Raw genomic sequence first — 26,470 nt, 5'->3', positions numbered from 1 at the left:
TTTACTGCAATGGCACCCATTCAGGATCACTCTATCCCCAAATGAACTACCGGCTACGAAAATACCAGTTCTGTGTATGAATTGTAGAGGTCAGCTGGGTATGAATGCACAGAACCATTCTTCCCTAATCCCTAAAACAGTTTCCACTTATAAAATTGAGGATTAAAAAAATTAAGTAAGCAATGAAAGTTTAAGTTGAGGACATGAAGGAAGTTGAGGACATAATGAAATGAAGGAAGACAGCTCACTTAAAACACTGGGGTGGGAAGAAGAGAGCAAGAATGAGACTTTAACTTAGCCAGAATGAAGCCTGACTCAAAAAGCTGCTAGGGGGCTCTTTATAACTCCTCAGTAACTACTATAATTTGTTTTCACTCTCAAGCTGCATCCTACACCACTGCCAGTCTATCAGTTGAAATGAGTTGAAATCAGCAATAGTATGACACAGAATCTCACTAAAAATGTAACATTCACAAACTGGTTCAGATTCCTCTCTCTGTGCTTCTTTCGCACAATATCTGAATGTGGCTAAGAAGCCAGTGGACAACTATCTTGTGCAAAAGTGCCACAGAAAACTTGTCCTAAAATGGCACAACTTCCCAGTACACATCAGTACTTAGTATGTTGCTAACATCAAAAAAAAAATGTTATGGTAGGAAGAAGTTGTTATGTTCACCTGGACATGGTTGTGGGTTGCAATCCTGATAGTCCATTGCTGATCCTATGCAAGGTAGGCCACCATTTTTAGGTTCTGGGTTAGTGCATGTCCTCTTCCTGGTTCTGAAACCCAGCTCACAATCTCGGGAACAAGAAGACCAACCTCCCCAAAAGGACCAGCCACCATTGATAATCCGGATAGAGGTCTTGCCACTTTTCAGGAGGTCATCAACTAAAGCTTTGGGGTGGAAGAGAAGCGGAATTAATCAGGTGAAACTATGTAGACACACATTTCAATAGCATCAAACAAGTTGTTGTTGTTGTTGTTATGTGCGAAGTCGTGTCCGACCCATCGCGACCCCATGGACAATGATCCTCCAGGCCTTCCTGTCCTCTACCATTCCTTGGAGTCCTTTCAAACAAGTATCAATTTATAAACCAATCAAATTTTGAAAAAGGTTGCGGACCACTGATCTAAACACAAGTGTGAGTTCTCCTACTGCTGAACCTGCACGACTGGGCAGTGGAGATACACCCACTGCTGGTGATGTAAGCCAGTCATCGCCAAACAAGTCAGAGAGGGGTGGCTGGAGTATTTCTGGGACACAGGGATCATATGCTAATAAGAGGTCTCTATCCCTGTGAAGAGAGTGGGAAGACTGAATCAGCACTGCTGGGTCAATTCTTTGGTAATTTCTGCCTAGTAACAGACTGATTAACATTTCAATCAGAGTTTCTAGGAAAGAATTTCTAAGCAGCACTTCACTGGGAAAGACTGTCCAGGAATTTTCAAAACTCCCCCGAGTATATTAGAAAGCAGACAGAAAGGTAAGAAGAGCATATGTGCTTCAGCTGGCTAAGCGATGCAAAAGGAAATACACACAGAGACAGAACAAACTAGTGTTTCTGACTCTCACAAAACAGAACCTTGCCCTTTCCAAAAGGAGTGAGCTGGCCATGCTCAAAATGGACCATGCTCATAACACAATGTACAGTGAAAAATGATATCTAATAAAAAAGAAGAAAATGAACTGCCTCATCAATGTGAACAAGCCAGATCATGTGGGACTTTGGTATGGAATCCAGTTGCTCTAAATTCTTACTTTTTACTGAAGCACAGAAAATCAGTTTTGTAGTCAGAATTCTTGTGATCAGACTGATCGTGTCATTTCATCTGTGATCAGACAGTCGTATCATTTACTCAGCATGGTGGGACTGCTTTGTGCTGAAGCTGCTCTCATACTGATGGTGGGCGCACTTTAAGGGTATCTTAGTAAACAAGGACAATAAAAACTGTGCATACCCAATAACTGGTGAAATGCTTGTGTGTGTGTGTGGAGGAGGAGGCATAAGCTGCTTCCATGATGGTTTTCTATCATAGTCTCACTTAACTCAAGGCCAAACTACATGTTTTGAGTTTTTAAACAGTTGGGTCTGGATTCCCTGCAGTTGCTGACTTCTGACAGATAAAGAGGAGCTCAAATGGGCTCAGAAAGCCATGAGAAGGGGATCCTGTCCCTCCCCAGCCATTTCCCGTGCACTAAAGCACTGAAGGGGAGTCGTTTTCCCATTATTCTTCTGTTCCACCAAGAGCAAATGGACTCCATACCATTATACCACTCTGAGGTCCCTCCTTGCCCCAAATCCCACCCACTCCTGGCTCCACCTCCAAAGTCTTCAGGTATTTCCCAACCCAGAGCTGGCAATCCTAACGGGAACACTTTCTCCCCTGTGGTGATTTTATGAGCCTGTTTGGGCTCTCTTTTAATTAAAAAAAAGCCATTCCCTGTAGCTGCTGTGGTTACATGATACCCCAGGTGGGTCTGGAGAACCCAGCTCTTAAAAATCTCAAACATGTAGTTTAGCCCTTATTGAAAGAGCCTCTTGTGGCACAGAGTGGTAATGCAGCAGACATGCTGTCTGAAGCTCTGCCCATGAGGCTGGGAGTTCAATCCCAGCAGCTGGCTCAAGGTTGACTCAGCCTTCCATCCTTCCGAGGTCGGTAAAATGAATACCCAGCTTGCTGGGGGGTAAACGGTAATGACTGGGGAAGGCACTGGCAAACCACCCCGTATTGAGTCTGCCATGAAAACGCTAGAGGGTGTCACCCCAAGGGTCAGACATGACCCAGTGCTTGCACAGGGGATACCTTTACCTATTATTGTGTTGATTTTGAAAGCTTCTGTTGCAATCAACAGAGCATTATTAATTCAGCCCTATGCTTCATCTCCCCATGTCTCCAACATTAAGAAGCTTAGTTTTGCAATCAGATTATCTCTAAGCAGGCAGGACATACAATCAGTGTCGCAAACTGCTGAGCCATCATTTGGGCAGAACCGACTTTCTGTCTTCTTTCTGCCAAACTGGAGGTCGTGAGGGTCAGACAGGTGAGCACGGCAGGTGTAGCGGAAGCGTTGCTCCTGGCGAGCGCCACTCTGAGTAATATTGGTGGGCATCCATGGTGTCCAGGGTGTATTTCTCCGCACCTCTGGGCAGGCCTCTGGGCTACAGGTTTTATATTCCTATTGAGGGGGAAAGAAAGGAGATTCCTTATACATTTGGTTGAGGCGATGCAGTCTTCCGACAGCACTGTGGTGTTGCATATTAATACAAGGAAAATAAATCACAGAATATTTGATTAAAAAAGGGAAACAATTTGGGCAGAAACAAAGCTCAGAAGGCAAATAAAACACAGCTGCTTATTGCTCCCAATGTTTTAATTACTAGAATACAACACTTAGACGGCAAGCTCATACAGATGTTTTGCACATTGTGTGCACATGCGCACACATCTGGCAGGCAAAGGCCTAATTCTCTAGGAAATGAGACACTGAACCACTCAGACTCCTGGATGAAGTATTCATTCTTGTGAGTCCCCCAAAGGGTTCAGCCCAGATCAAGGCCTGTCACGTCCGTGAGACGGCAGGTACAATGCAACACATACAGTAGAACCTTGGAAGTTAATATTAACAGGCAAAATAACGATAAGCAGTGTGTGTGTGTGTGCTTAAAGGGATGGGGATACGCTATATATCTTTGTGTGCAGTCACATCAGTCACCCTGCTGTGGATCTTTTCAGATACACTAGAGGGCCAGGTTTGATTCCACAACAACGGTGTCCTCAGGTGGCCCACTTAAGGGCCAAATCAGAAGCGGCAGAGATCTCCCTTCAGTTTCCTTAAGGTAAGCTGTGCACACACGCATGCTGCTGCCGTATGGGGCAGGAATATGAAGGAAGAAGGAACTGAAGCCTTCAACTTCCATCTGCTTCTGCTAATCCCAAACTGTTTCCCAAACTGTTACTAGCAAGGAAAAGAGTATCTTAAAAAAAAAGAAAATACTGTTTTCTTTAAAATTGCTAACAGTATTGTGGGAATTCCAGCTTCAGACAGTGAAACAAAGAAGAGGCTGAAGCCAGTGTGCTACAGTGTGATCTCTGTAACATACATTTTGGCCCTCCGTCATCTGGAATGGAATAGTGTATTTTATTGTCCAATCAAAAAGAAGGGACTTAACCCCAAAACATTTAAGAATTCAGAAGTTAAAAAAAAATCAAAATATTCAGGCCTAATGATTCAAATTCTCCACAAAGTTAAAATAATCAATTATATGCAAACATATGTATTTATTACCAAATAATTAAAAACAATTTAGAGGTCAAATGATAGCCTCAGACCAGCATAAAATTATTCAATATTCTCAAATAAGGACCACAAGTACCCCTGACCACATACGTTTCAGTCAATTGGCCTTCTTCACCGGCCAAACATACAAATTACATATTGCGCAATGGATCCAAGCTTTGAACTAATTGACAATAATTTCAAAAAGCTGGATCAGCTGAAATTGTTTAAAAAACAATAACTGTTACTCAGAGCAGAGATATGATGCCGTATGACAGGGGTAGCAAATGCTGGCAGGGGCTCATGGGAATTGTAGTCCATGAACATCTGAGGACCACAGGTTGACTACCCCTGCCGTATGGAACCAACTGAGTATAATGGAAGTTCCATACTGCATCTGCAATCTTCTATCTCTGGACTTAGATAGGAAGGTAGATGGTGTAGATGTTAAGAGCGGTGGCCTCTAAAGAACCGGGTTTGATTCCCCACTCCTTCACATGCAGCCAGCTGGGTGACCGTGAGCTAGTCACAGTTCTCAGAGCAATTTTAGCCCCACCTACCTCACAAGCTGTCTGTTGTGAGGAGTGGAAGACAATTGTAAGCCACTTTGAAACTCCTTCAAGTAGTAAAAAATGGGGTATAAAACCCAACTCTTTTACATTATATCTCTGCTTTGAGTCACAATTATTTGAGAATACTGAATGATTTTATTCTTGTCAAGGCTTTCACTTGGGCCTATAGATGGTTTTTATTCATTTTGTAGTAAATACATGGATTTTTCATACAACTCATTATTTTAACTTTGTATTTTATTGTCCAACTAGTAGTTTAAATTCTGAGGCATGCATTGGACCTATGTAAAGTTGACAGCATGAAACATTTTTATGGCTGGAAATCCTACACCTGAAGGATGATGTTCTCCACATGCTTTTGCTACCCCGTTTCCTAACTCTACAGTCAACTTCCTATGATCCTTTAAGCTCTTTCTGTCTCCCTTACCAGCTCTCTGACCATGAGCAACCCAAAGAATGTAAACAAACAAACCAACACACACATACCACAGGACAGCCAGGACAGGTGTTTCCATTTTCACATGACCTCAGCCTTGAGTGCACCCCTCCACCACAGTTGGCACTACATTTAGTCCAAGGGCCCCATGATGACCAGAAAATTGGTAATGGGCAAGGACTGTTCTCATTGCAGAACCTAAAGAGGGAAATTGCAAGGAGGGGGGAAAAAACAATAATCCAAATCACTTTCATGGGGAATCTACAGGGCAGAGGACTGCTGATTGCAAATGATTTCTCAGTGAACTATTAATACATGGAAGAAATCACCTTTTGAGAAAGCTAACACCAGGCTGACTAGGAACTAAATCTCAGCACCACAAGGAAAACACAATGTTAGTATGCAGTCTGGGAGACGACAAGGGTTTGGTTATATTTTAAAATGGTGGGCTGTTAGAGCAATGAAGAAGCAGCACAAGACTAACATTGTCAGGTGCCTCAACAGAAAGTTATTCATGTTACTAACTGCTTGCTCAGTGTAGACCAAGGTAAGACCCGTAAACTACCGATTGCCAAGCTGGGTGTGCATTTAAGCTCTACTGGGAAGGGTCACTAGTCAATGCTGCTTATGCATTTTTCAAAAGAAAACACAGAGCTCTGAGCCCAAAAGTCTGATAGACAGTTAGGGATGGGGAACGACTCTCACCGCTCCTCTCTGCTTTGTCCGACACAGACCCTGCCTCCGTATCGCGGAGCAGGGTTGCTGCACGACCTCTGACGGACCTGAAAGCCAATCCCACAGGAAGTGCTGCAGGGGGCCCAGGACGACCATGGTGTCCAAGCTCCATTCCTGACAGAGGGGAGGGGGAAGGAAGAGAAATAAAACATGGCATCTGGGTTAATTTATTTTTTCAACTTTATGCTAAATCCAGTACTACTGGTTGTGGAGCACTAGCAGGTTGAAGAAACTGGCCAGTTCTACCAAACACATTTCACTGTAGTTAAATCCGAGAAACAGATGGAGGTTAGTGTTAGAATTTTGTAAGTGTGTCTATTTTTTTCTGGGGAAAAAATCCATGGCAAGTGAATTTTAAGCTTCCACTAAACATAATGTTTACTGAAGTGGTCAAAACTCATCTTCCAAATTCTTCCTAATTCATAAATTTGTATTCTTTGTTTATCTGTGGCATTACAGAAAAACTTGAGGGAGCAAATACAACAGACAATAGAGGGGCAATAATTACATTTGGCAAGGCAGGGAAGATTAAAGCTATCTTGATCTCCCTAAAACTTTGACAAGATGCCTCTGATTCCAGAATGATTGTTTACTTAGGACACCAGCATGTCATCAACTTTCTTAAGCATGTAAACATCTATTTATTGCACCTGCTAGCTCACTCTAACTAAAGTCTAAGAATGGATTTAAACTTTTAAAACCAGTTCTATGAAAATAAAAAATAGAGTCCACAGTACATCAAAATGTGTGCACACCACTAATCTCAACTAGCCTTGCTTAAGAATGAATACTTTTAATTTTACTGCAATTGTAATGATTCAGTTGCAGCTTCTAGGATTAGCACCAAATTCGGTGTTGTGTAGCATGAATATGGTCAAGTAGATTTCCACAGCCCTACTCGCATGTTCTTTTCAACACGGTATTTCTCAGTCTTTTTAGCAGTTTCATCTTCAACTCTTGTGTGAATTTTTTTTTTTTTTTGCACATTTTGGTCTTTTCCTTCGGCACGACAAAACACTGAATCCCCAAACTATGCATTAACTCTGAGGGTCATCCAAGTCTCTTGAGAATGGTTGTGAAGGTATTTCCTGTTCACTGAATAGGTATGTGTTTTCATTATAATAAGAACAATATGTCAACTGAAAGGAATTCCCATGAACAAAATTACAGCCCCTTCCAAGATCCATTGTTTGTAGTTCTCCTTTCACTTTGACTTTCTTATCTCTGTTTCTCATTGGTTCAGATCCAGTGATGTCAGCTGTTTTCTAAAGTTAATTCCCCAAAAGTCAACACCAGAAATTCTCCTTTTACATGGAAGTTGAGCTGGTGATCAGATGTGTTGATGTTCAAAGAACTGACTGAGCTAATCAAAGTGCCTGGCAGCTGGCTGATTTCCGGCAGGGTACCAGTTGTGGCAAAAGACTAAAATTAAACCCTGAGTAGCCTTCACACATTTCAAGTTTGTTATCTACTCTCTAATTCACTTGGCAGCTGACTTTAGAACAGCGGTGGGTGTTTTATTCTACCTTCACAGGAAAAGAAAAAATAAAAAGTACTTTGACACCAGCTGTGACTTAACCCATGTTTTGCCTCTGTTTTATTACACAGTTAGAAAGTCATGGTATCAAAATTTTATATCACCCAAATCATATGCAGGGAGGTGGGGGAACAACTGAAAAAGGAACAGTACAGGATACAAACTTTGGCCATATAAAACATTTGTAAAATTACATTCTATTTGTTATGTTAAATGTAAACACATGTAAATCACACATCTGTTTGTCCAAACATCTGATTAGCCAAATGTTTTGGATTGTAGTCAAGGCATTTGGATGAATGATGCTCTGCTGTATATATACCAATCTTAGTCAGACGATTAAGACTCTAAAAAGAGGAAGAGTTGATTTGTATTCAAAGTGCAGATAGTTCTCAATAAGGTTTTCATTAGCACTGTGGCATTTCCAGCCTTAATCTTTCTTTCTAGTAACTAAAGAGTTACTAAAACTCTTTACTTAAACATTCTAATGAAAACATCACAATGCCATATGAAGTCAGTTAAAATGGAAATTCTAGGCTTATGATGACTGTAAGACGATCATATGCCTGTTTAACCCTGAATGCATTTCTTATCTACTTTCTACAGGCTATTCTTGTGTTGCCCTGTACTTCTGAGATCACGCTGTTGGCAATGGATGAATGATTACATCAACTATTTTGTCTCTCATAGACAAACAGTTTCCACATCGTAAGAATTCTACAAGCTGTAGGAATGACAGTCTGAAACATGAAGCATTTAAAGTACCACATAGGATATGGGAAGTAGAATATACAACTATTCATATCCCTCCTCAGCTGAACAGGATACTACTCCTTGAATCAGCAGGCGTGTATTTTGAGGATACTTCTAGATCCTACCCTGCCAACTGAGAACAGGTGGCAAAAGTAGCTTTTGCAGCCGTAACCGTTCCTGGTCAACCTTACTTCCCTCACACATGGTAGCATTGTGATTGGGCTACTATAACATGCATTACACGAGTCTTCCTTCGAAAATGCTCTTGACACTTCAACTGGTTTTAGAAGTGGCTGCAAAGGTGCTGACTGACACATATTGTTGACCACATCTCACGCTACAACAACTTCACTGCTTCTCAGTCTATTTGTAGATACAATTCAAGGTAGTGATCCTTTAAAGGTAAAATGGTCTTGGACCTGGGTAACTATGGGATCATGTGTCCCCCCCCCCCCCAAGAACCAGCCTGTATTGTAAGATCTTACAGAGTTGGCCTTCTCTGTGCCAAGAAAACAAAAACAAAGATCATGGCATCCGGCCCTCTCAATTCCTGGCAAATAGAAGGGGAAGAAATGGAGATAGTGACAGATTTTATTTTCCTGGGCTCCAAGATCACTGCAGATGGGGACTGCAGCAAAGAAATTAAAAGACGCTTGCTCCTGGGGAGAAAAGCTATGGCAAATCTAGACACCATCCTAAAAAGCAGAGACATCACCCTGCCAACAAAAGTGCGTTTAGTCAAGGCTATGGTCTTCCCAGTTGCAATGTATGGCTGCGAAAGTTGGACCATAAGGAAGGCCGAGCGTCAAAGAATTGAGGCTTTTGAACTCTGGTGCTGGAGAAGACTCTTGCGAGTCCCTTGGACTGCAAGGCGAACAAACCAGTCAGTCCTAGAGGAGATCAGCCCTGACTGCTCTTTAGAAGGCCAGATCCTGAAGATGAAACTCAAATATTTTGGCCACCTCATGAGAAGGAAGGACTCCCTGGAGAAGAGCCTAATGCTGGGAGAGATCGAGGGCAAAAGAAGAAGGGGACGACAGAGAATGAGGTGGATGGATGGAGTCACTGAAGCAGTAGGTGCAAACTTAAATGGACTCCGGGGAATGGTAGAGGACAGGAAGGCCTGGAGGATCATTGTCCATGGGGTCGCGATGGGTCGGACACGACTTCGCACATAACAAACAAAAAAAAACTTTACAGTTAGTCCTGTTGTTAATGGCCTTCCAGAGACTGGTTAAAACAATTATTTTATAAGAGTGTCTTTGAAGGGGGTAAGTGGAACATCTCCCCACAATGCCTTGTTCTTCCCAATTTATTTATTTATTTATTTTAGATTTTATACCACCTTTCCATATGGCTCTGGGCGATTTACATATAACATCATGGGGTAATTACATAGAACATTGTAACATAACAAATATAACAATAATAACATAACATGTCAACCAGAACAATATTTAAACAGGAACAGGAACATAGCTTTGGGTTGGTCAGATTCTTCAGGCATGGGTGGGGGTGGGGGTGGGGGCAGTGCGTATTTTGGAGCTGGTTGGCCTCAAGCAAATGCCTATTGGAGGAGCTCCCTTCTCCAGGCCCTGAGAAATGTTGAGAGTTCAGACAGGGCCCTGATCTCTTCAGGGAGCTTGTTCCACCAGGTGGGGGCCAGGACCAAGAAGGCTCTGGCCTTTGTTGAGGTCCGACGTGCTTCTCTGGGGCCAGGGATTCGCAGCCAGTTGGAGGTGGCAGAGCGTAAGGCTCTTTGGGGGGTATAGGCAGGTAGGTGGTCTCTGAGGTACACTAGTTTTAGTTTTATCAATGCTGTTATTTTATGATTTTTATCATTTTGTCTATAGCTGTTTTAATACTTTTATTATTAATACTTTTAATACTTCCAGTTTTAAAACCAGAAGAGAATTTTCAACTGCAGATGTACACTATTGTTTGTTTTACTTATTTTATCCTATTTAAATTAAATGATTTGATTTTATTTATTTGCTATTTTGTTCTTTTTTAAATGCTGTCTTGAGTATTTTCAAGTAGAAAGGAGTGGGATATAAAACTTATACATAAATAAATAGCTTTAAGTTCTATATAAATATTATTAATAACTTACTATATTTAAATAAATATAAATCTTTGTCTTTGTAATGCCAAAATATGTAAGCTACTTTAAAAGAATGAAGAGGGATACACAGTTCTGAATAATGGATGTTAAAATATACATAATTAATAATCCCAATTGCCTCATAATTTGCCTTTATGTTATGGGCTAATCTTTTCCCAAAGGATAGTATTCTGCTCAGAAAGATCGAAAAGGTTCTTCCCTAAAAGGAAGACCAAATAATGGCTGGGTTAGTGACAGTCACATGCTGATTGTTGAAACGTTTTCTGCACAATAACAGCTCAATGCAGCAGCTGAAAGATGTAGGGTATTCTTTATGTGCATGTGGAGGGAGAGAGGGGGAAGCTTCCATGCCATCACCTCCTGGAATGTTATGGCAAACAACCAGAGAAGTCACCTCAAGAGACCCAAAGAAACTGAAGCACATTTTCTTATTGTCCATCAGCAGAATAGCCACTGCACAGCAGCCCAGAGACAAAGATCAAGAACATTTCTGAGGGACCCCAAAGGATGCCATCTCTATAGTTAAGGATGTGGCTGTGAGGTCATTTGAGAGGGGTCAAGACAATGGGAGAAAAGCTTGCATGAACAGTGGTCATGACACTGACTAAGGAAACACATAAATATGAAAACAGGCTTTTGATGATTCAGACAAACAAAAAGCCTGCCTCTACATTCTGAGCTCAGTCACCGTCATGCTACCTGAGTTGTAACCGGAAAGACATAATTCTGTTTCTGCTTTCATAAACACACCATGTTATTCAAGAGTTTGTTTTTTAACTTTTTAAAGCCATGCATCTATGAAATGACTGCGCCTTATTCTACAGATGGGGAGTCCCAGAGTTTTCCTAAAAGCTGCCATCCAAGTCTCAAATTATGAGTCATACAGTGTTTGCTGTATAAGTTGATATATCTTCAGTGTACCTGCTTCTCTACATTAGTTTCAACATTTTCCAAACCTTTAGGAGAAGCTAAGACTCCTGAAACTGAAACATTAAAGAAACATCATACATCTGTGAGACTTTCAGATCTGCAGGAGGGGGACACTGGGACACTCAAGGATCGGCATTTTGCAGTTGTGTTTCTGTAATTTATTTGTATGGCATACAGTGTGATGCCATGTATTATTTTAATGGCATTTAATACAAAATTTTCAGTCAAGCATGATGAAGCATCGCTTTAACAAATCTAGAAACTATAAGAAGTGATCAAGTTGGGAGAAAGAGGCAGAGAAATCCACCTTTTAAATAATCTTTAAATGCAAATCTCCTGATTTTTATTTAAAAAAAATAAGATGGCTACAACATGAATTGACTAATCTGAATGTAATAATTTTGAGACTGCCATGTAGGTTGCTTCCAGGTAGAGCAGGAGGAGCAATAGCTCAGCTGTGCATCACATTTGGAAGGGCCACAGCTCAGGGGCAGAACACATGTTTTGCATGTAGAATGGCCAGTTCCCATCATGTGCACTTGAAGGACAGAAACAGAACTGAGAAATGCCTGCAATAATAGAGCCAGTACTAGGTGGACCTACAGCATGGCAGTCTCTCCAAGACAGTTTCATCAGTCTGTATGTGTCACAGATGTTAGCCAGAGAAAGAGAGATTGTACCTGTCCTCACTCTGCAACCCACTGAACGAACACTTGAAGCACAGACAGCTGATCGGAACAACACTGTTCAGGGCGATATTTATTCCAGATGAGTCACTCTAGCAGTTCCATAAAGTCAGGTCATCATCCTTAGCTATCCCTGAGAAATCTTCCCAATTACTCACAGGTTAAAGATGTTTCAATCCCCACCCCATTTATTTATTTCATTTTTAAAATTTATTTTGTGATTTCTTGATCACCCCTTTCGGCATAGCCGGCTCGGGGTGGTTTCCAAAATAATTCGGTATCAAAACCATATAAAAATTCCTAAAAACAATACGAACGGTTTCATTTTGAACATAATGATTAAAAACTATTTAAACTAATTAAAACATTCAGGTCAGTTGCTGGCTAGTATTAACACTCAATGCTGTACAGTAGCTGTCGATTGTAAATTTTGAACTTCAAGTTCAGATTCGAGGGTGGGGTATTCATCAAGGGGCGGGGGTGAATGGAATTTTTTTTATAATTGTGTGCTGTGAAAAGGTTATCCAATTTGGTTAAGAGGTTACCCAATGAGAATCGATAGCTGAAGGGAAAGGAACAGCTTCAGATAGCCGCATGGCACTAACATGCTAAAAGTAAGTACCTTGAGCAATTTGCAATCTCTATTCTGCTCCCTTCACAGTCACGTCCACCGCAGCGAGGCCGAGGGTTGTCACATGATCGTGATCTGCACATGCAGGAGCCTGTGCTATCTCCATCCGAGTGCTCACATGGTTGCCATGGGGACCAGGCCCCCAAACGTCCATCCATCATCAGATTTTTCACCTAATTTAAAACGAAGAAAAAGTTATCGTGGTGACAGTAGTCATCACAGTCACACAAGACAGGAGAGACAGAAAAAAGTCACCATGATGACACAAGACAGTAGTCATTATGGTGACACAAGACTGTAAAGACAGAAAAAGTCATCACAGTGTCACAAGACAATATTCCAGACCTGCCATGAAGGGGGAAGATACAAGCAAGTGAAAGGGAACCCCTTCCTTTTCCTCCAGACAATGTCATGTCAATATTTAACTCAGGATTCCATGCCACATGTCATACAGACAAGGATACGTAGTGGGGAAAACATTCACCAAAAACATCTGTGGCTCCTTACTGTACAGCCACTATAACTTAAACATATTTTAGATGGGGCTGGAACATATATTCAATGTGAACAGCAGAATGTACAGAGTCCTCAGACATAATAATGCATCATAAAATGAAGTCAGAAGGACCATGTATAATGCAGATAATCCACTAGCTTGTCAAGCTTTGGGGTGGGAGACCAGGTAAAATCCCCTCTCAAGTATGAAGCTTGGTGGGATGACATCAGGAGTCACTTTTTTCAACCCACCTGATCTCACAGAGTTGATGTGAGGGTGATACTTGGGTCTTGAGGCATCTGGATTTCATAGTGATTAGTGATTTAGCCAATGTTTCAGCCCACCCAGACTGTCAAACTCACAGACATTTCTCAAAAGCAAACCCCCAAGATAACCAGGAAATAGGCAAAACTTTTCGTTTCACATCAGTGGTTTGGATCTGGAATTTAACTAAAACCTCCTGAGCACCTCAGTTGCAGCTCTGCTGTTTCAAACTGACTGGAGCTCCCTGACAGGGGAGTGAACGGCAGAGCAAGACAAACAGTTGTTTACTGTTGCGCACACCAGGCACCCCAGCCCCGACAGTTACTTGGAAGGGATGGCACTTCCTCTGCTTCACGAGAAAATCAAAACACTCTTAACCTGAGGCAAATCCGAAAACACAACAATGCCTTAGTCATGTAATTAGGATCACAAATCATAAGTTCCTAACTTCTTCTTCCCTGTCTCTCTGGCTCTGTTAAACACTCCCCTGGCACTTCCAACGAGCCACCATCTCCCATCCCAAGACTATGAGAAATGACATGGAGATAATTTAGGTCTGTCGTTATGCTCATCACACTGCAGTTAGAGGGCTTTAAACATCTGTTACTGAGCTCTGTTTTCACTACACTGTAATTCATCCACACACAAACGATAAGCAGAGTGCTAATAGTCCTACACTCAGCTTCAGAGGAAACTCAGCTGGACTACTTGGCTAAGAAAGGAACATCACATTTTGAGGGAAGATGGAGACAAATTGGGGGAGATTAATTGCTGCAAGATGGAAGAGGATTAGAAAAGCAAAATATGTCTCCATGTTGATGAACCTAGATGAAACTGAGCTTCTAAAAGGAAAAGGTCTGAAAGAGGTAAGAAGGGGTATGTGAACACGGCATAAAACAGAGAAGGCCCACACTACTTTTCTCCCAAACGTGTGATCTTGTTTTTGGTACAGTTGCGTCTAAATGTCGCACTGCTGGAATTCTCATCCAGTCAGATTCATCCCCACTCCCTCGGATTTAATGGCTCCTGCAGGGGAACCTAGAAAGAAGCAGACTGTTCCCCACTTTCGCCTTCTCACAGGGACCCAGAAAAAGGCAGTGGTGGTGATTGGAGGACCCTCATGGACAAAACACAAGTCACAGGAAGTTGCAGTGAGCCAGCTGAAAGCCAGCTTAAACCAGCTGAAATGCTGTTATTGGAAGAAAGCAGAGGGGCCATTTCACTCAATGCCCCTCCCTCTGTGATTCACCTCTCCACATATTATTTTATATAAAATAAAATGATAATTTGTAATGTATATTACACATTATCTTTTATATTATTATATGCTTCTTGTGTGTAACTCTGCTATACAATAAATAAATAACCCCCCACTGTCTGGCCTTTCTTCACAACAGTCCTCTGAACCTTGGCTATGCCTCTGCACCGGTCACCGGTCACTGTAGGGTGGGGAAGGCTGTGGAAGGCCCACTTCCATCAGTGTAAGGAGTATCCAACACCAGGTGGTTGCTCTATACTGTTCTTCCAGCTTGCACTTTCATAATTTGTAACAGGGTTGCAATTGCCACGCACAAGAATGGTTTCACTGTGTGAGTTGCTGTTTTTTAAAGTTCATTAGCTTTCCTCAAAACCTTCATAAAAATCTAGTGAAAATTTGTGCATACCAGAAATGCTTTTGTCGAAATCTTATTGCTTTCCCGAGCAAGGTAGGGGAAGGAAGCCATGTTAATTTTACCACTGGCCTTTAATTTTCTTTAATTAAGGCAGCACTCTGCATGCCACCAATGCGTACAGAAGCATTTTTAAAAAGAGTTCTTGCCTGGCTGTCCATGGAAGGAAGCTAATTAGCTGTTGCCTGCCTGGTTTAAGACAATCACTTGGTCTCTTGGGGTATATAGGATCATTCACTGAGTCACCCAAATTAAGTGAAAGAGACACAGACTAGTAAACAGGCTTCCACATACATATTACTTGCAGGAACAAGAACCTCATGGGTAACCTTTAAGCACATAAATCACAAGCACTGAAGCAACGCCCCTTCCCCCCCCCCCACTCACACACACTTAGTGTCATCCACAGTGTTTCCATATGCTAGAAAACCATACAATAAAACAAATCATGGGCCTATTTACTATGAATGGTAAAACAATTTGTGTATACTAATCCAGCCTCTGGATTGGGGAGAAAAAATTTAGTATCATGGATGCATTACATGACTGGTGACATGGAAGGCTGGAAGTTATGATGATGAAGACGAGTTGGTTCTTATATGCCGCTTTTCCCTACCAGAAGGAGTCTCAAAGTGGCTTGCAGTCGCCATCCCTTTCCTCTCCCCACAACAGACACCCTGTGAGGTGGGTGAGGCTGAGAGAGCCCTGATATCACTGCTCGGTCAGAACAGCTTAATTAGTGCTGTGGCGAGCCCAAGGTCACCCAGCTGGCTGCATATGGAGGAGCGGGGAATCAAACCCAACTCGCCAGATTAGAAGTTGGTGCTCCTAACGATCATGCGGGTTCCATATGAGATGCAAATGACCACCCTCGCCATACATTTCAATGTATTGAAAGTCTCTCAAGGCCCTATTTTATTTCAGCAGGCACCACCCACACCTCTCTAGCACGCCATCTTCAGAAATCTGGATTAAGTTTCTGATGCAGTTCACTTGAAGACCCTTCATGTTTATGCAATATTCTATGTTTGAAGGTGACAGATGTGAAATTCAAATCACTGAATAGAAAAATGTGTTTTAGCACCAGCTTAATAACCACTACCGCCCAGTCATTCCTGGAATGTTTAAGGCCTTTCCAATGGTCTCACCATATCCCGCTTACCCACAAGGCATTCACTGGGGCTGAGACACAAGCTCTGCTGATACATCCTTTACAGCTCTCTTGAACAGGCACGCCTGCTCATGCTGGAGAACTGAGCCTCCGTGCCAGTAAGCAAAAAGGGATCTGGCTTAGGGAAAGTGAAGTCTAGAGAAATTAATTCCCCCCTTCCCCAACTACTTGGAGACATTTTTACTGTTCTGAACTTTAGGGTAGAAAAGGTTGCATAACCCAGTGCTGAGTCCAGATTTATTGATTTTTTCATCAAAGCAGTTGATTCCTCCCCCTCCTTCAAGCTTTCCCCCATATTGGTTGCTAGTTTTGATTTGATGAGGGGACTTTGCTCTGGCTGGCTGCTTTTCGAGACAGAATGCAGGACCACATGGACCCAGCAGGGCTGTTCTTCTGAACTTGCTCAGAAATCAAGGATGTCATTTGGCTTGCTTTAATTAACAAACCAACTCGGAAAAAACAGGGAATCTCAGAAACAATTATTGGCTCATAATTGGCATTGGAAAAGCAACTAAACTTTAATTAAACAAACATGGAAGGCTTTGAAACAAATCAATTATAAGAGTGAGAAGTATTTTTTCTTTAGTAACATATGTATTATAATTCTTCTCCTTCTCTCCCCCCCCCCCTCCTGCCCCTCAGTTTGTAGCAGGAGAAATTGTTTAGAATTCTGGTTTAGAAAATACACAATGATCTCTTCAAGGAATGGCTCTCCATATTTGTTCCTTCTTCACTAAGGGCAAAACTAAATGTGACGGTGAAGTCGAGAATGCCACAAGTACATCGTCATCATTTGGAAGTGATTTTAAAATGCCACAGACCCTCACAGCAATTTAATAGCACTTTGAAATGTCAACAGCATTCTCGCAGCAGTCATGAGTTTGCTGACATGTTTAGTGCGGCCCTAATCCAGTGTGACCCAGAAAAAAAGGCTATCTTAATGAAATTAGTCCCTGAACTATACTGCAGAACTATACTACAGCTATACTACAGAATCAGTGCCTGTTTCAGGTTTTGGGGAGCCTTGGATCGACAGTACACAGGAAAGCTCTTCTGTACAACAGCAGCCCCCCCCTTATGCCTCCCTCTATACACAGACATCTGTGGGTCCCTCCCCTGACTGTGCCCCTGCTCACTAGCCCTCCCACTCCCTTGCTCACATCTTCCTGCAAAGTATTTATGAACTTTTGTCAACAACAACGGATGATGCATATGGCTGGCAGTACTGCAGCTGTGGTCACCAGTACTGTGGCTGCTGTGCACCACCAGCATCAAAGCTAGGAAGATACAAGACAGGTGGTAGACTATTTGTAAGTAAATGGTGCAGGGAGGGGCACACAGATATGTGACAGGAGAGGTGCATAGGTGTGTGCAACAGTGGGCCCTGCCAGAAACCCTGAGGCATGCCAGCTGCCCCACTGAACCTATGCTGAATCAACCATTAACCATGACCTTATATATTTTGCATGGCAAATAAGGCCAAATATTGCATTCATTTGACAGCGCACATTCAGAACTGATCTCAGCAGTGGAAGCACAGAAGAAAGGATGAGAAAACAGGATGAAAATCCTGGAGTAGCCCTTTAAAAATTAAAGTATAATATGAGGATGCACTAATTGGTCAAATTACAAGTTAGGTCTGCCGCGTAAATACCATGGAGATTTGCAGCAGGATGGCAAGTTGCAAGTTTTGCACTGGAACTCAATTTAGAAATACTATAAGGTCCCGACTGTGGCCAGTAGGGGTGAAGGCAGGAACCCCTTCCCCCAAATGCTATGGTCTTGACCAGAATCAGGTTCCCATGGAGCTTCTAAATGGAGTTCCAACAAAGTGCTCAATTTAGTCCCTGTGGCAAAAACATGGTTGACACAAAGTGTACATTGGCCCTAAGTACACTGAAGTTTAATCGTCCCCATCTGAAACCTTAGCCTTGTCATTTCCATGGCCACAATGCCCTAATCCTGTAATCAACCATTACTCCTGCTAGTTAAATTCCTACATTCTAAAACTGGCCTATAATAATTTCTTTCATCTCATGCCTAGCAGCAGAAGGGCATTCTAAGAAGAATGTATGAAGGTCCATTAAGTGACACTTTTCCTCATACATATTGCCAGGCTTATTTCACTTCACAGAGCAGCAAGGTAAAGTGAAAAATTATTGTATTCCGCTTTTCAGACGAAAAATCCTCATTTTTCACACTTGTGGTAGTTCAAGGAGCATTTGTACATTATTTTAAAAGGGTTTAATCTCACAGGGCCAGAGGACAGTCACAGATCTCTTTCCATGGAGAATTCAGAGTTGGCAGAGTGGAAACAAAATCCGAATATGGCCATGGATTCCTCAATGTGCATAAAAGAACTGTCCTTTCCTTCAGAAAAGGGAGAAGGGGGAGGAACCCAAATGCATGATAACTGTGTTGGCATGAAATCAACTTCAGAGTCAGTGAAGGAGAAGAAGAAGAAGAAGAAGAAGAAGAAGAAGAAGAAGAAGAAGAAGAAGAAGAAGAAGAAGAAGAAGAAATTTAAAAGCAGCTTACAATCGCCTTCCCTTCCTCTTTCCGCAACAGACACCCTGTGAGGTAGGTGGGGCTGAGAGAGCCCTGACAGAACTGCTCATGGGAACAGCTCTAGGAGTGCTGTGATGAGCCCAAGGTCACCCAGCTGGCTACATGTGGAGGAACGGGGAATCAAACCAGGCTCACCAGGTTAGAAGCTGCCGCTCTTAACCGCTACAGTCATTGCAGCCTGTGGCAGTCACAAAGGGGAAAATAACAGCCACTTTTAACTGTAAGCAGTGGTACAAATATGCAGTAGCTACCTGGCCTTTAGATGCTTTATTTCACAACAAATGTGAATACAGAAATGAAGGACAAGGGACAGGTTAAAGGAAGATGATGCAATCTCAATGACATCAGTGTTTTTTCGATGTACACTGAAAGGCTTCAGTGTAAAAGCTGTCAAAGATTAAATAACATTACACTGGAACATCAGCATATGCTAGAAACTGAAAATGTTAATTCTTCATGGTTTGGGCATATTACTTTGTCGGCACTTATCCTTGGGTAGCTGCTGTTTGTGCTCATACTGAGAGGAGCAAGTCTCACTGCTCCTTTTGGACTGGGCCAAATTCCCGCTTCCTGATGACATCGGGGCCGGTCCAAGGCAGTCCCAGGGCTGGTGCAACTCAGGCCCTCTGTTGCCCCAGGCTTCAACAGGGTATATGTTGAGCCTGGGCCATGTGTCTGCGGAAAACCTGAGCTGTTTCCAGTTGGGGCATTGCTCCTACCCCCCCTCCCTCCGAGCATCACTTCCACCATCTACCCTTGCAACCTTACAACCCCCCCCCCCCGCCAAAAAAAACCCAACAACGTGATTCCCAAGTAACTAAATAGCAACCTGGTTTGGTTTGTTGGTTATGTTGGTTTTAGTAAGATCTGGGACAGTCTGCATGTGTGTATGTGTAAAAAACAGCCCATTTTTTAAATTCCCTTTTGTGTGTAACGGTTTTGTGTTACAATGCAATCCTGGTAATTAAAAAAAAATGCAGACTTGGAGGGTGTGCTCAAATGGTGCTGGAAAGTGATGGGGAGTTCTTGCCACGTCACAATGATGGATGATGGAAATCAGGGGTAGTCAAATTTGGCCCTCCAGATGTCCATGGACTACAATTCCCAGGAGCCCCCTGCCAGCATTTGCTGGCAGGGGGCTCCCTGGGAATTGTAGTCCATGGACATCTGGAGGCCCGCAGTTTGACTACCCCTGATGTAAACAAATGTTGGGAAGTTTCCACTTCCTATCCACTGGCTACCTCCGGCAGTGCAGGGCAGGCAGGTGAAAACAGGCCAAATGCTACCCTGTGTGGTTGTGGGAAGACTCAGGGCAAGCAGCCTCGGACCAAACACCAGGTGCCAGGTGCCAACACCTCCCATGCAGTAACCATTTCACTCCTGCTGCAGATGCAGAGGCATTTATAAGGGAGGTGAGCACTCACAAGGTGCACTTCTGTGCTGTTTGTTCATGTCCTCATGCCGTTTAAAGTAATCCACGAAGACTACCAGTAGTTCTGCTATAGGAGCCTCTATAGTTGCAGCACAGTTATGTAATACCCAGAGCAAGCAATGGCAGCTACATTAAGATACCTTTAATGGAATGAATATTTGTGCCTCTAGCACTGAATATTCCAGGCTTAGCCCTCAAGTTATTACTGCTGGAGATCCTTTTACCTTTGTGCCTAACAAGCATAAGAACAAATTCCTGCTCAGGTTTTCTACATGAGAACAAGGAAGAAGGCAGTGCTTTTTATCTTGCTTTGTGCTCAAGGCTCATTATTAATATGGTCTACTGGTTACATTCATGAAATGTGTACTTGAGGGGGCCTCTTATAACCACAGCCATGCACTTTGTTCATACGTTCAATTAGCTGCATAAGAACTGCTTCAAAGACTACTGCAAACCCTTGTACCTGGGACTGAACTTGAAGAGTGTTCAGAAGCTGCAACTAGTACAGAATGATGCAGCCAGAATGCCGACTGGTATGGATCATAGAGACCACATCATGCCAGTCTTGTTCCACCTATCATAGCTCCCATCTGGTTCCCTCACCCAATTCAAGGGGCTGCTATTGATCCTGTACTACTTGAAATCAACCTACTCTAAAGACTGCCTTCTCCCATATGAACCTACTAGAGCAGGGGTGGCCAAACAGTGGCTCTCCAGATGTCCATGGATTACAATTACCATGAGCATGGATACATGGGCTCATGGTAATTGTAGTCCATGGACATCTGGAGAGCCACTAATGTAGCACCTTCACAGTCTCTTCTTTGGGTGCCCTTGCTGTCTGGTGCTAGATGGGTGGCAATCAGAGAAAGAGCCTTCTTGGTTGGGGTATCAAAATTATGAAATTCTCTCCCGAGGGAAGGTCATCTGTCCCCTATATCAGGGGTAATCAACCTGTGGTCCTCCAGATGTCCATGGACTACAATTCCCATGAGCCCCTGCCAGCAAACGCTGTCAGGGGCTTGTGGGAATTGTAGTCCATGGACATCTGGAGGACCACAATTTGACTACCCCTGCCCTATAGAAGACAATGGTCTTCTACCAGCAGGTGAAGACCTTTCTGTATCATGAGTCCGATGCGAACAATAGTGGGAGAAATTACCTCATTATCTTAGACACCACCTCCTGGTTCCTGGTTCTCAGATTACCAGAGGGGCCTGAGCCAGTTCTCATGGACAAAACTCTCATGCCACGTGCTCCACTTATGAATTCTGTCCTAATTATTCATGGGGTGATCTGGAGGTAGCATAATTTCTTCAGTCAGTAAGGCTCGTAGCTGAGTTTCCCTCTATGGGATTATTATCTCCAAGGTGACGGTGCACAATAAAAAACAAACTGCAACTGCCTGCACAGTAAAATCCCAAGTAAACAATAAACCTTCTCATCATTTCTAAAATCCAAATGGAATATAATGAGCTATTTTCAGCAGTTTTCAAAGACCGTGAAGCACAGACTAGGCGGGGGGAGGCTCCCGACATGGCCAAGGCAGACATATTTCAAGCAGAAGATTAACACCTCACACACCTATCAACAGACAGAGGCGTTAAGTTGAACGAGATAACAGCATGTGCAGTCAAGAAGCACTATATCCCATGAACAGCACAGGAAGGTTATAAACAGACAATCCTTTAAAGCCAGCTTTGAAAAGGGGGGAATGTAAGCTTGTCAAGCAGAGGGGGGATTGAAGGAATGACTAATACTCCCTAGGGGGGAAAAATGAGTTTAGGCACTAAGGATGATAAGAGGAACAAACATTCCAGAGCTGCACCTTCATACCCTAACTGGCAAGAGGCAGACCCAGCCTTCTGCAACATCAGTTATTGATCACAGTGAGAAGCCTCAGCATGCTAAATTACATAATGGCAGATGGTAATGTTATTGAAGACATGCGTGGTGCTTGGGTAAGCCTAGGCCTACTCTTTTCTACCTTGGAGATCTGTTTCAAGCAGCAGAATTGCATCTGTAGAATACAGCTATCAACCCATGCCTAGCATGGCAGATTCGAGAACGGCGGCCAAGATAGCATGGTGAACAAGTCAGACGGCCACTTAAATGAAATATGTCAGTTTGAAGACAGAAAAAAAGCTGATGTTTAATACTTGCTAGTGAGAAAGAGATGTACAGTGCAGTCCTAAGCAGAGTTATACTGCTTTAGGCCCAGTGACACCAATTAATTTAGAAGGAGGATGACGACTCTTTTTAAGGATTGCATTGTTAATCTCTCTTGTGGATTTCATCCCATTTCCATCTGCTTACCATATATACTTGCATATAAACCGAGTTTTCCAGCACAGTTTTTAGCACTTAAAAGACCTCCTCAGCTTATATGCGGGTAATTGATCAACAGCCTGCTCCCAGCCAGCCTAACGCAGCATTGCATTTGCAACCTAAGCTTTTTGCAAGTGAGCTAGTAGCCTCCAGTTAACTTTTGCCTTCTGCAAAGACCTTAAAAACTAAGCTCTTTGCAAGTGAGCTAATTGCTCCCAGCTAACTATTGCCTTCTGCAAATATCTTGAAAGCTTACTCTGGCAGCTTGTAGGACATCAATGGTTTGACTGAGGGATTTTGATATTTCCCCCCCTTCTTTTCCTAATCACTTCTTCCAAACTATTCTTTTGGTTTCTGGGGGTGGGGTGGGTTTTGAGGCTGCTTTGGGATTTACTGGTTTTTCTTTTATCTGAGGGACAGCATTGATTGCCTTTAATCTTGGGGTTGTGTTTCTTTTAAAAGTTGATTTTTACAGTTCTTTCTTTCAGTTTTCAGTTTTACAGTTCTTTCTTTCAGTGTTTTCTTCTGGGGGGCACTGTAGCCCCCAGTTTGGTAGCTGTTGTACTTGTTGTAGAAGGTTGCCAACTTTGGGTACTGTTGTTCTACTCTGGTTTGCTGGCCTGGGGGGGCACTGTTTGGTTCTCTTGCCAGAGCTGTTCTCACAGAGCAGTTCTGTCAGTGCTCTCTCAGGGTGTCTGGCATCAAGAGAGGAAGGGAAGGCAATTGTAAGCCGCTTTGAGACTCCTTTGGTTAGTGAAAAGTGGGGTATAAAAACCAACAGCTCTTCATCCTCTTGACTTTTCTGTATTTGTTGGGAGGGAGGCTGGATGGGAAAGCCTGTGATGACTGAGCATGGATTAGGCCACCCTATAAATTTACCAGTAGCTTGCTGCATTTTCCACCCTCGTCTTATATGCAAGTCAATAAGTTTGCCCAGATTTTGTGGTAAAATTAAGTGCCTCGGCTTATATGTGGGTCGGCTTATATGTGAGTATATACGGTACATACCCATATTCTCCCTCCTCCCAAATACATATTCCTTACTCTCTCAAATATATTGAGCTGCTGAAGACTTTTTGCCCCTAACTCCCCCAAACTCACAATTCACATGAACCATGACCCAGAACATCACCTCATTGCCACTAGACAGTTCCTGCAGTTTGAATCCATTCAAAACACCTAAAGACTGGACTGTTATGCAACAATTGAAATGACCACCTGGATATCATCCTTCTCTACATAGTACAACAGCTATCTCATCTCCACTTAGGCCCATTATGCACGGCCGCCAAAACGGCGATTTCGGGTCACATGGAAAACGCGGAGGGGGAAGACGCGACGCATACCGGTTATGTACGGGGCGGGGCGCGACGGCGGCAAAACCCAGAGTAACCGATTATGCACGCGGCGATCCGGGCGCCGCTTCTGGTTGCGCCCCGGTCACCCAGAAGCTGCGCTTTCTTCCGCGTTTCACTGACGCGGCTTTTTCGGCGGCATGGACCGAAGCTGCGGCCGGTTGCAGCCGGCTCCGTGCGTTATCGGTGATTTTAGTCGCCGCCATTCCACCCCGAATGTGCGCTAAAACCCCCGTGCATAATGGGTCAGAATGAGGCAAATCAATTAGGTCGAGTGGCAGATGGTTGTCTCTGTAGGAAAATTCACAAATAGGGCTTCATGCCATTTGCAGCTGGGAGTCACACAGATGGCATTGCTACTTCACTTACCAATGCAACCAAATCTAGGGAAAGAAATGGAATGGGTATACAAAATAACAAAAAAAAATTGGGGGGAGGGGTCGGGTCTATTGGATCTAAAAAAAGTTTGGTATCTCCAAAGAATCCCAAATCTGGGATTTTTAAGAAATCACAGCATGGTTTAAACCATGCTGCAGGAGAAGCTGGCCCCAGGATCTGTGTGTGAGGTCTCTCCCCACCACAGGCAGACCTGGCTGGAAGCTCTCAGCTCCCCCTGTCCCAGCCAATCCTGGGATGGCTCCTCTTGTAGCTCAGTTTGAACTGAGCTGCAAGAGGAGGCAGCCCAGGGTTAGGCAGGTGGAGGGACCAGAGAGCTTCTAGCCATGTCTCCATGCAGTGGGGAGAGACCTCCATGCTGCATGAATGTCTTGGGGCCAGCTTTGCCTGTAGTGTAGAGCTGTCAGCTTCTGCCATCCTGGTCAAGTCTAGTCCGGCTACCCTTGCAGCTTTGTTTAAACCAGCCTCAGCTGAGGTCGTATGGAGGTCACAGCTCCTGCTGCCCCAGCTTATCTGTATTATAGATGAATATACCCAAATAAATGCAGCTTCATTCGGGCTCAACTATACAGGTAGCTGATCAGATTCTCTGATCTGTATTCAGTTTAAATAATACCTTCCAAATAATGGTAAGGTATTTTTCAGATTTTTTTCGACTCTGCAAATGCCGAAAACACCTCCAGTTTCCGCTACAGAAGAGCGGAGCTGATTACACAGAGGTGCTGCAAGAGTTCATACGTTTTTTTCTTCACTACTTATTTAAATTTAAACTTACTGGGCACACGGTAATATTCTGAGTCCACAGGCTCATGTTGGAGCTGTCCTCAATGGTTGTACATCGCTTCTGCTTCTTATCCCAGCCACAATACGGGTCTCTTGCACCCAGGCACTCACTGTGGATGAAAAAAGAGGCGAGATTAGTGCTTTTTCACAGACTGGGAAGCCATCAAACCAGTTATTCAGGTATAGTGGTTCTGTGTGACAGCTGTCAACAATGCTGAGCTTCAGCAGCAGAAACAAATTTTTTTTTGGGGGGGGGAGAAAGCTTCACCTGCAAGAAAGGTCTAAGATGGCCAAAATAACTAGGTGATGACAGGACAAAATTGTAAATATCACTCACACAAATGACAGGCTAGGAACCTATTCACTCTATTCCGAAGCCTGGAGGATGGCAAAAAAATTGTTTTTGCAAATGCAGTCAAAGAATGTTTCTCTTTATAACAGCCTTCCACCACTGAATAACCGTGTATTAGTTCATTCTCCCACAAAGTGCCTTTTGTGTGAATGTTTTCTGAATCAACTCAGAGAGGTTAGACAAGCAGAAAGAGCTAGTGGACCAATATTAAAGGTTATTTGTCTTGGGTGTTCTTTTAAACAATGGCAGCATTCATAATCATAACTTCATGCTGCCAGTCTGGCATAGATACCAAGTAAATGTTATTTAGAAAGCTATTCCCCCACCCCTTTCGGGGTGACGTTCAATAATGGATGGATTCATAGATGTGTTCATGTTTATAATCTGTACATGCGAACATACTTTTATGAACTACTGAAGATATATATATATATATCCTGACTTGGATAGCCCAGGCTAGTTCAGTCTTACCAGAGCCAAGAAGTGAAGCAGGGTCAGCCCTAGTCAGTATTTGGCTGGGAGACTAGTAAGAAAGTCCAGGGTCGCTACGGAGAGGCAGGCAATGGAAAACTGCCTCAGAACGTCTCTTGCCTTGAAAACCTTACAGGTGGCATAGAAACACAACGCTGGATAGGATCTCAAGGGACATCTAGAGCTCAAGAGTCATCTAGTCCACAGGTAGTCAAACTGTGGCCCTCCAGATGTCCATCGACTACAATTCCCAGGAGCCCCTGCCAGTGAACGCCGCAGTTTGACTACCCCTGATCTAGTCTGTACAATGTAAGAGATTCACAAGTACCTTGTGGGACTCACAGTGACACCAACAATACTTTTTCATCTGGATATTTCCCTGAGGTTAATACAGTGTAGAAGTGTTCAAACTGAATGCACATGATGCTCAATGCAGTTTAACATTTAACAGCTGGAGAAAATGCGGTTTTCATGAGGATCATCACTTGTGAGTGTGCTT

At 43.1% G+C, this 26,470-nt stretch overlaps 1 protein-coding gene across 11 annotated transcripts in view; it reads right to left on the bottom strand.

Moving 5' to 3' along the window:
• Positions 1-26,470, bottom strand: part of SEMA5B (semaphorin 5B) — a 473,766-nt gene that overhangs the window by 38,054 nt on the left and 409,242 nt on the right. For all 11 annotated transcript variants that reach the window (XM_077320463.1, XM_077320455.1, XM_077320456.1 and 8 more), the window contains 6 exons: positions 25,141-25,258; positions 12,677-12,858; positions 5,994-6,137; positions 5,339-5,486; positions 2,954-3,179; positions 677-895 (listed from right to left, as the gene is read on the bottom strand). In XM_077320463.1, coding sequence (XP_077176578.1) covers positions 677-895; positions 2,954-3,179; positions 5,339-5,486; positions 5,994-6,137; positions 12,677-12,858; positions 25,141-25,258 — 1,037 coding nt within the window. The remainder of the gene's footprint in view (positions 1-676; positions 896-2,953; positions 3,180-5,338; positions 5,487-5,993; positions 6,138-12,676; positions 12,859-25,140; positions 25,259-26,470) is intronic.

Source organism: Paroedura picta, chromosome 2 (genome assembly GCF_049243985.1).
Source record: "Paroedura picta isolate Pp20150507F chromosome 2, Ppicta_v3.0, whole genome shotgun sequence".
NCBI lineage: Eukaryota > Metazoa > Chordata > Lepidosauria > Squamata > Gekkonidae > Paroedura > Paroedura picta.
Note: the sequence above shows the minus strand (reverse complement) of the source record. Positions and strands in the feature narration are given on the sequence as shown.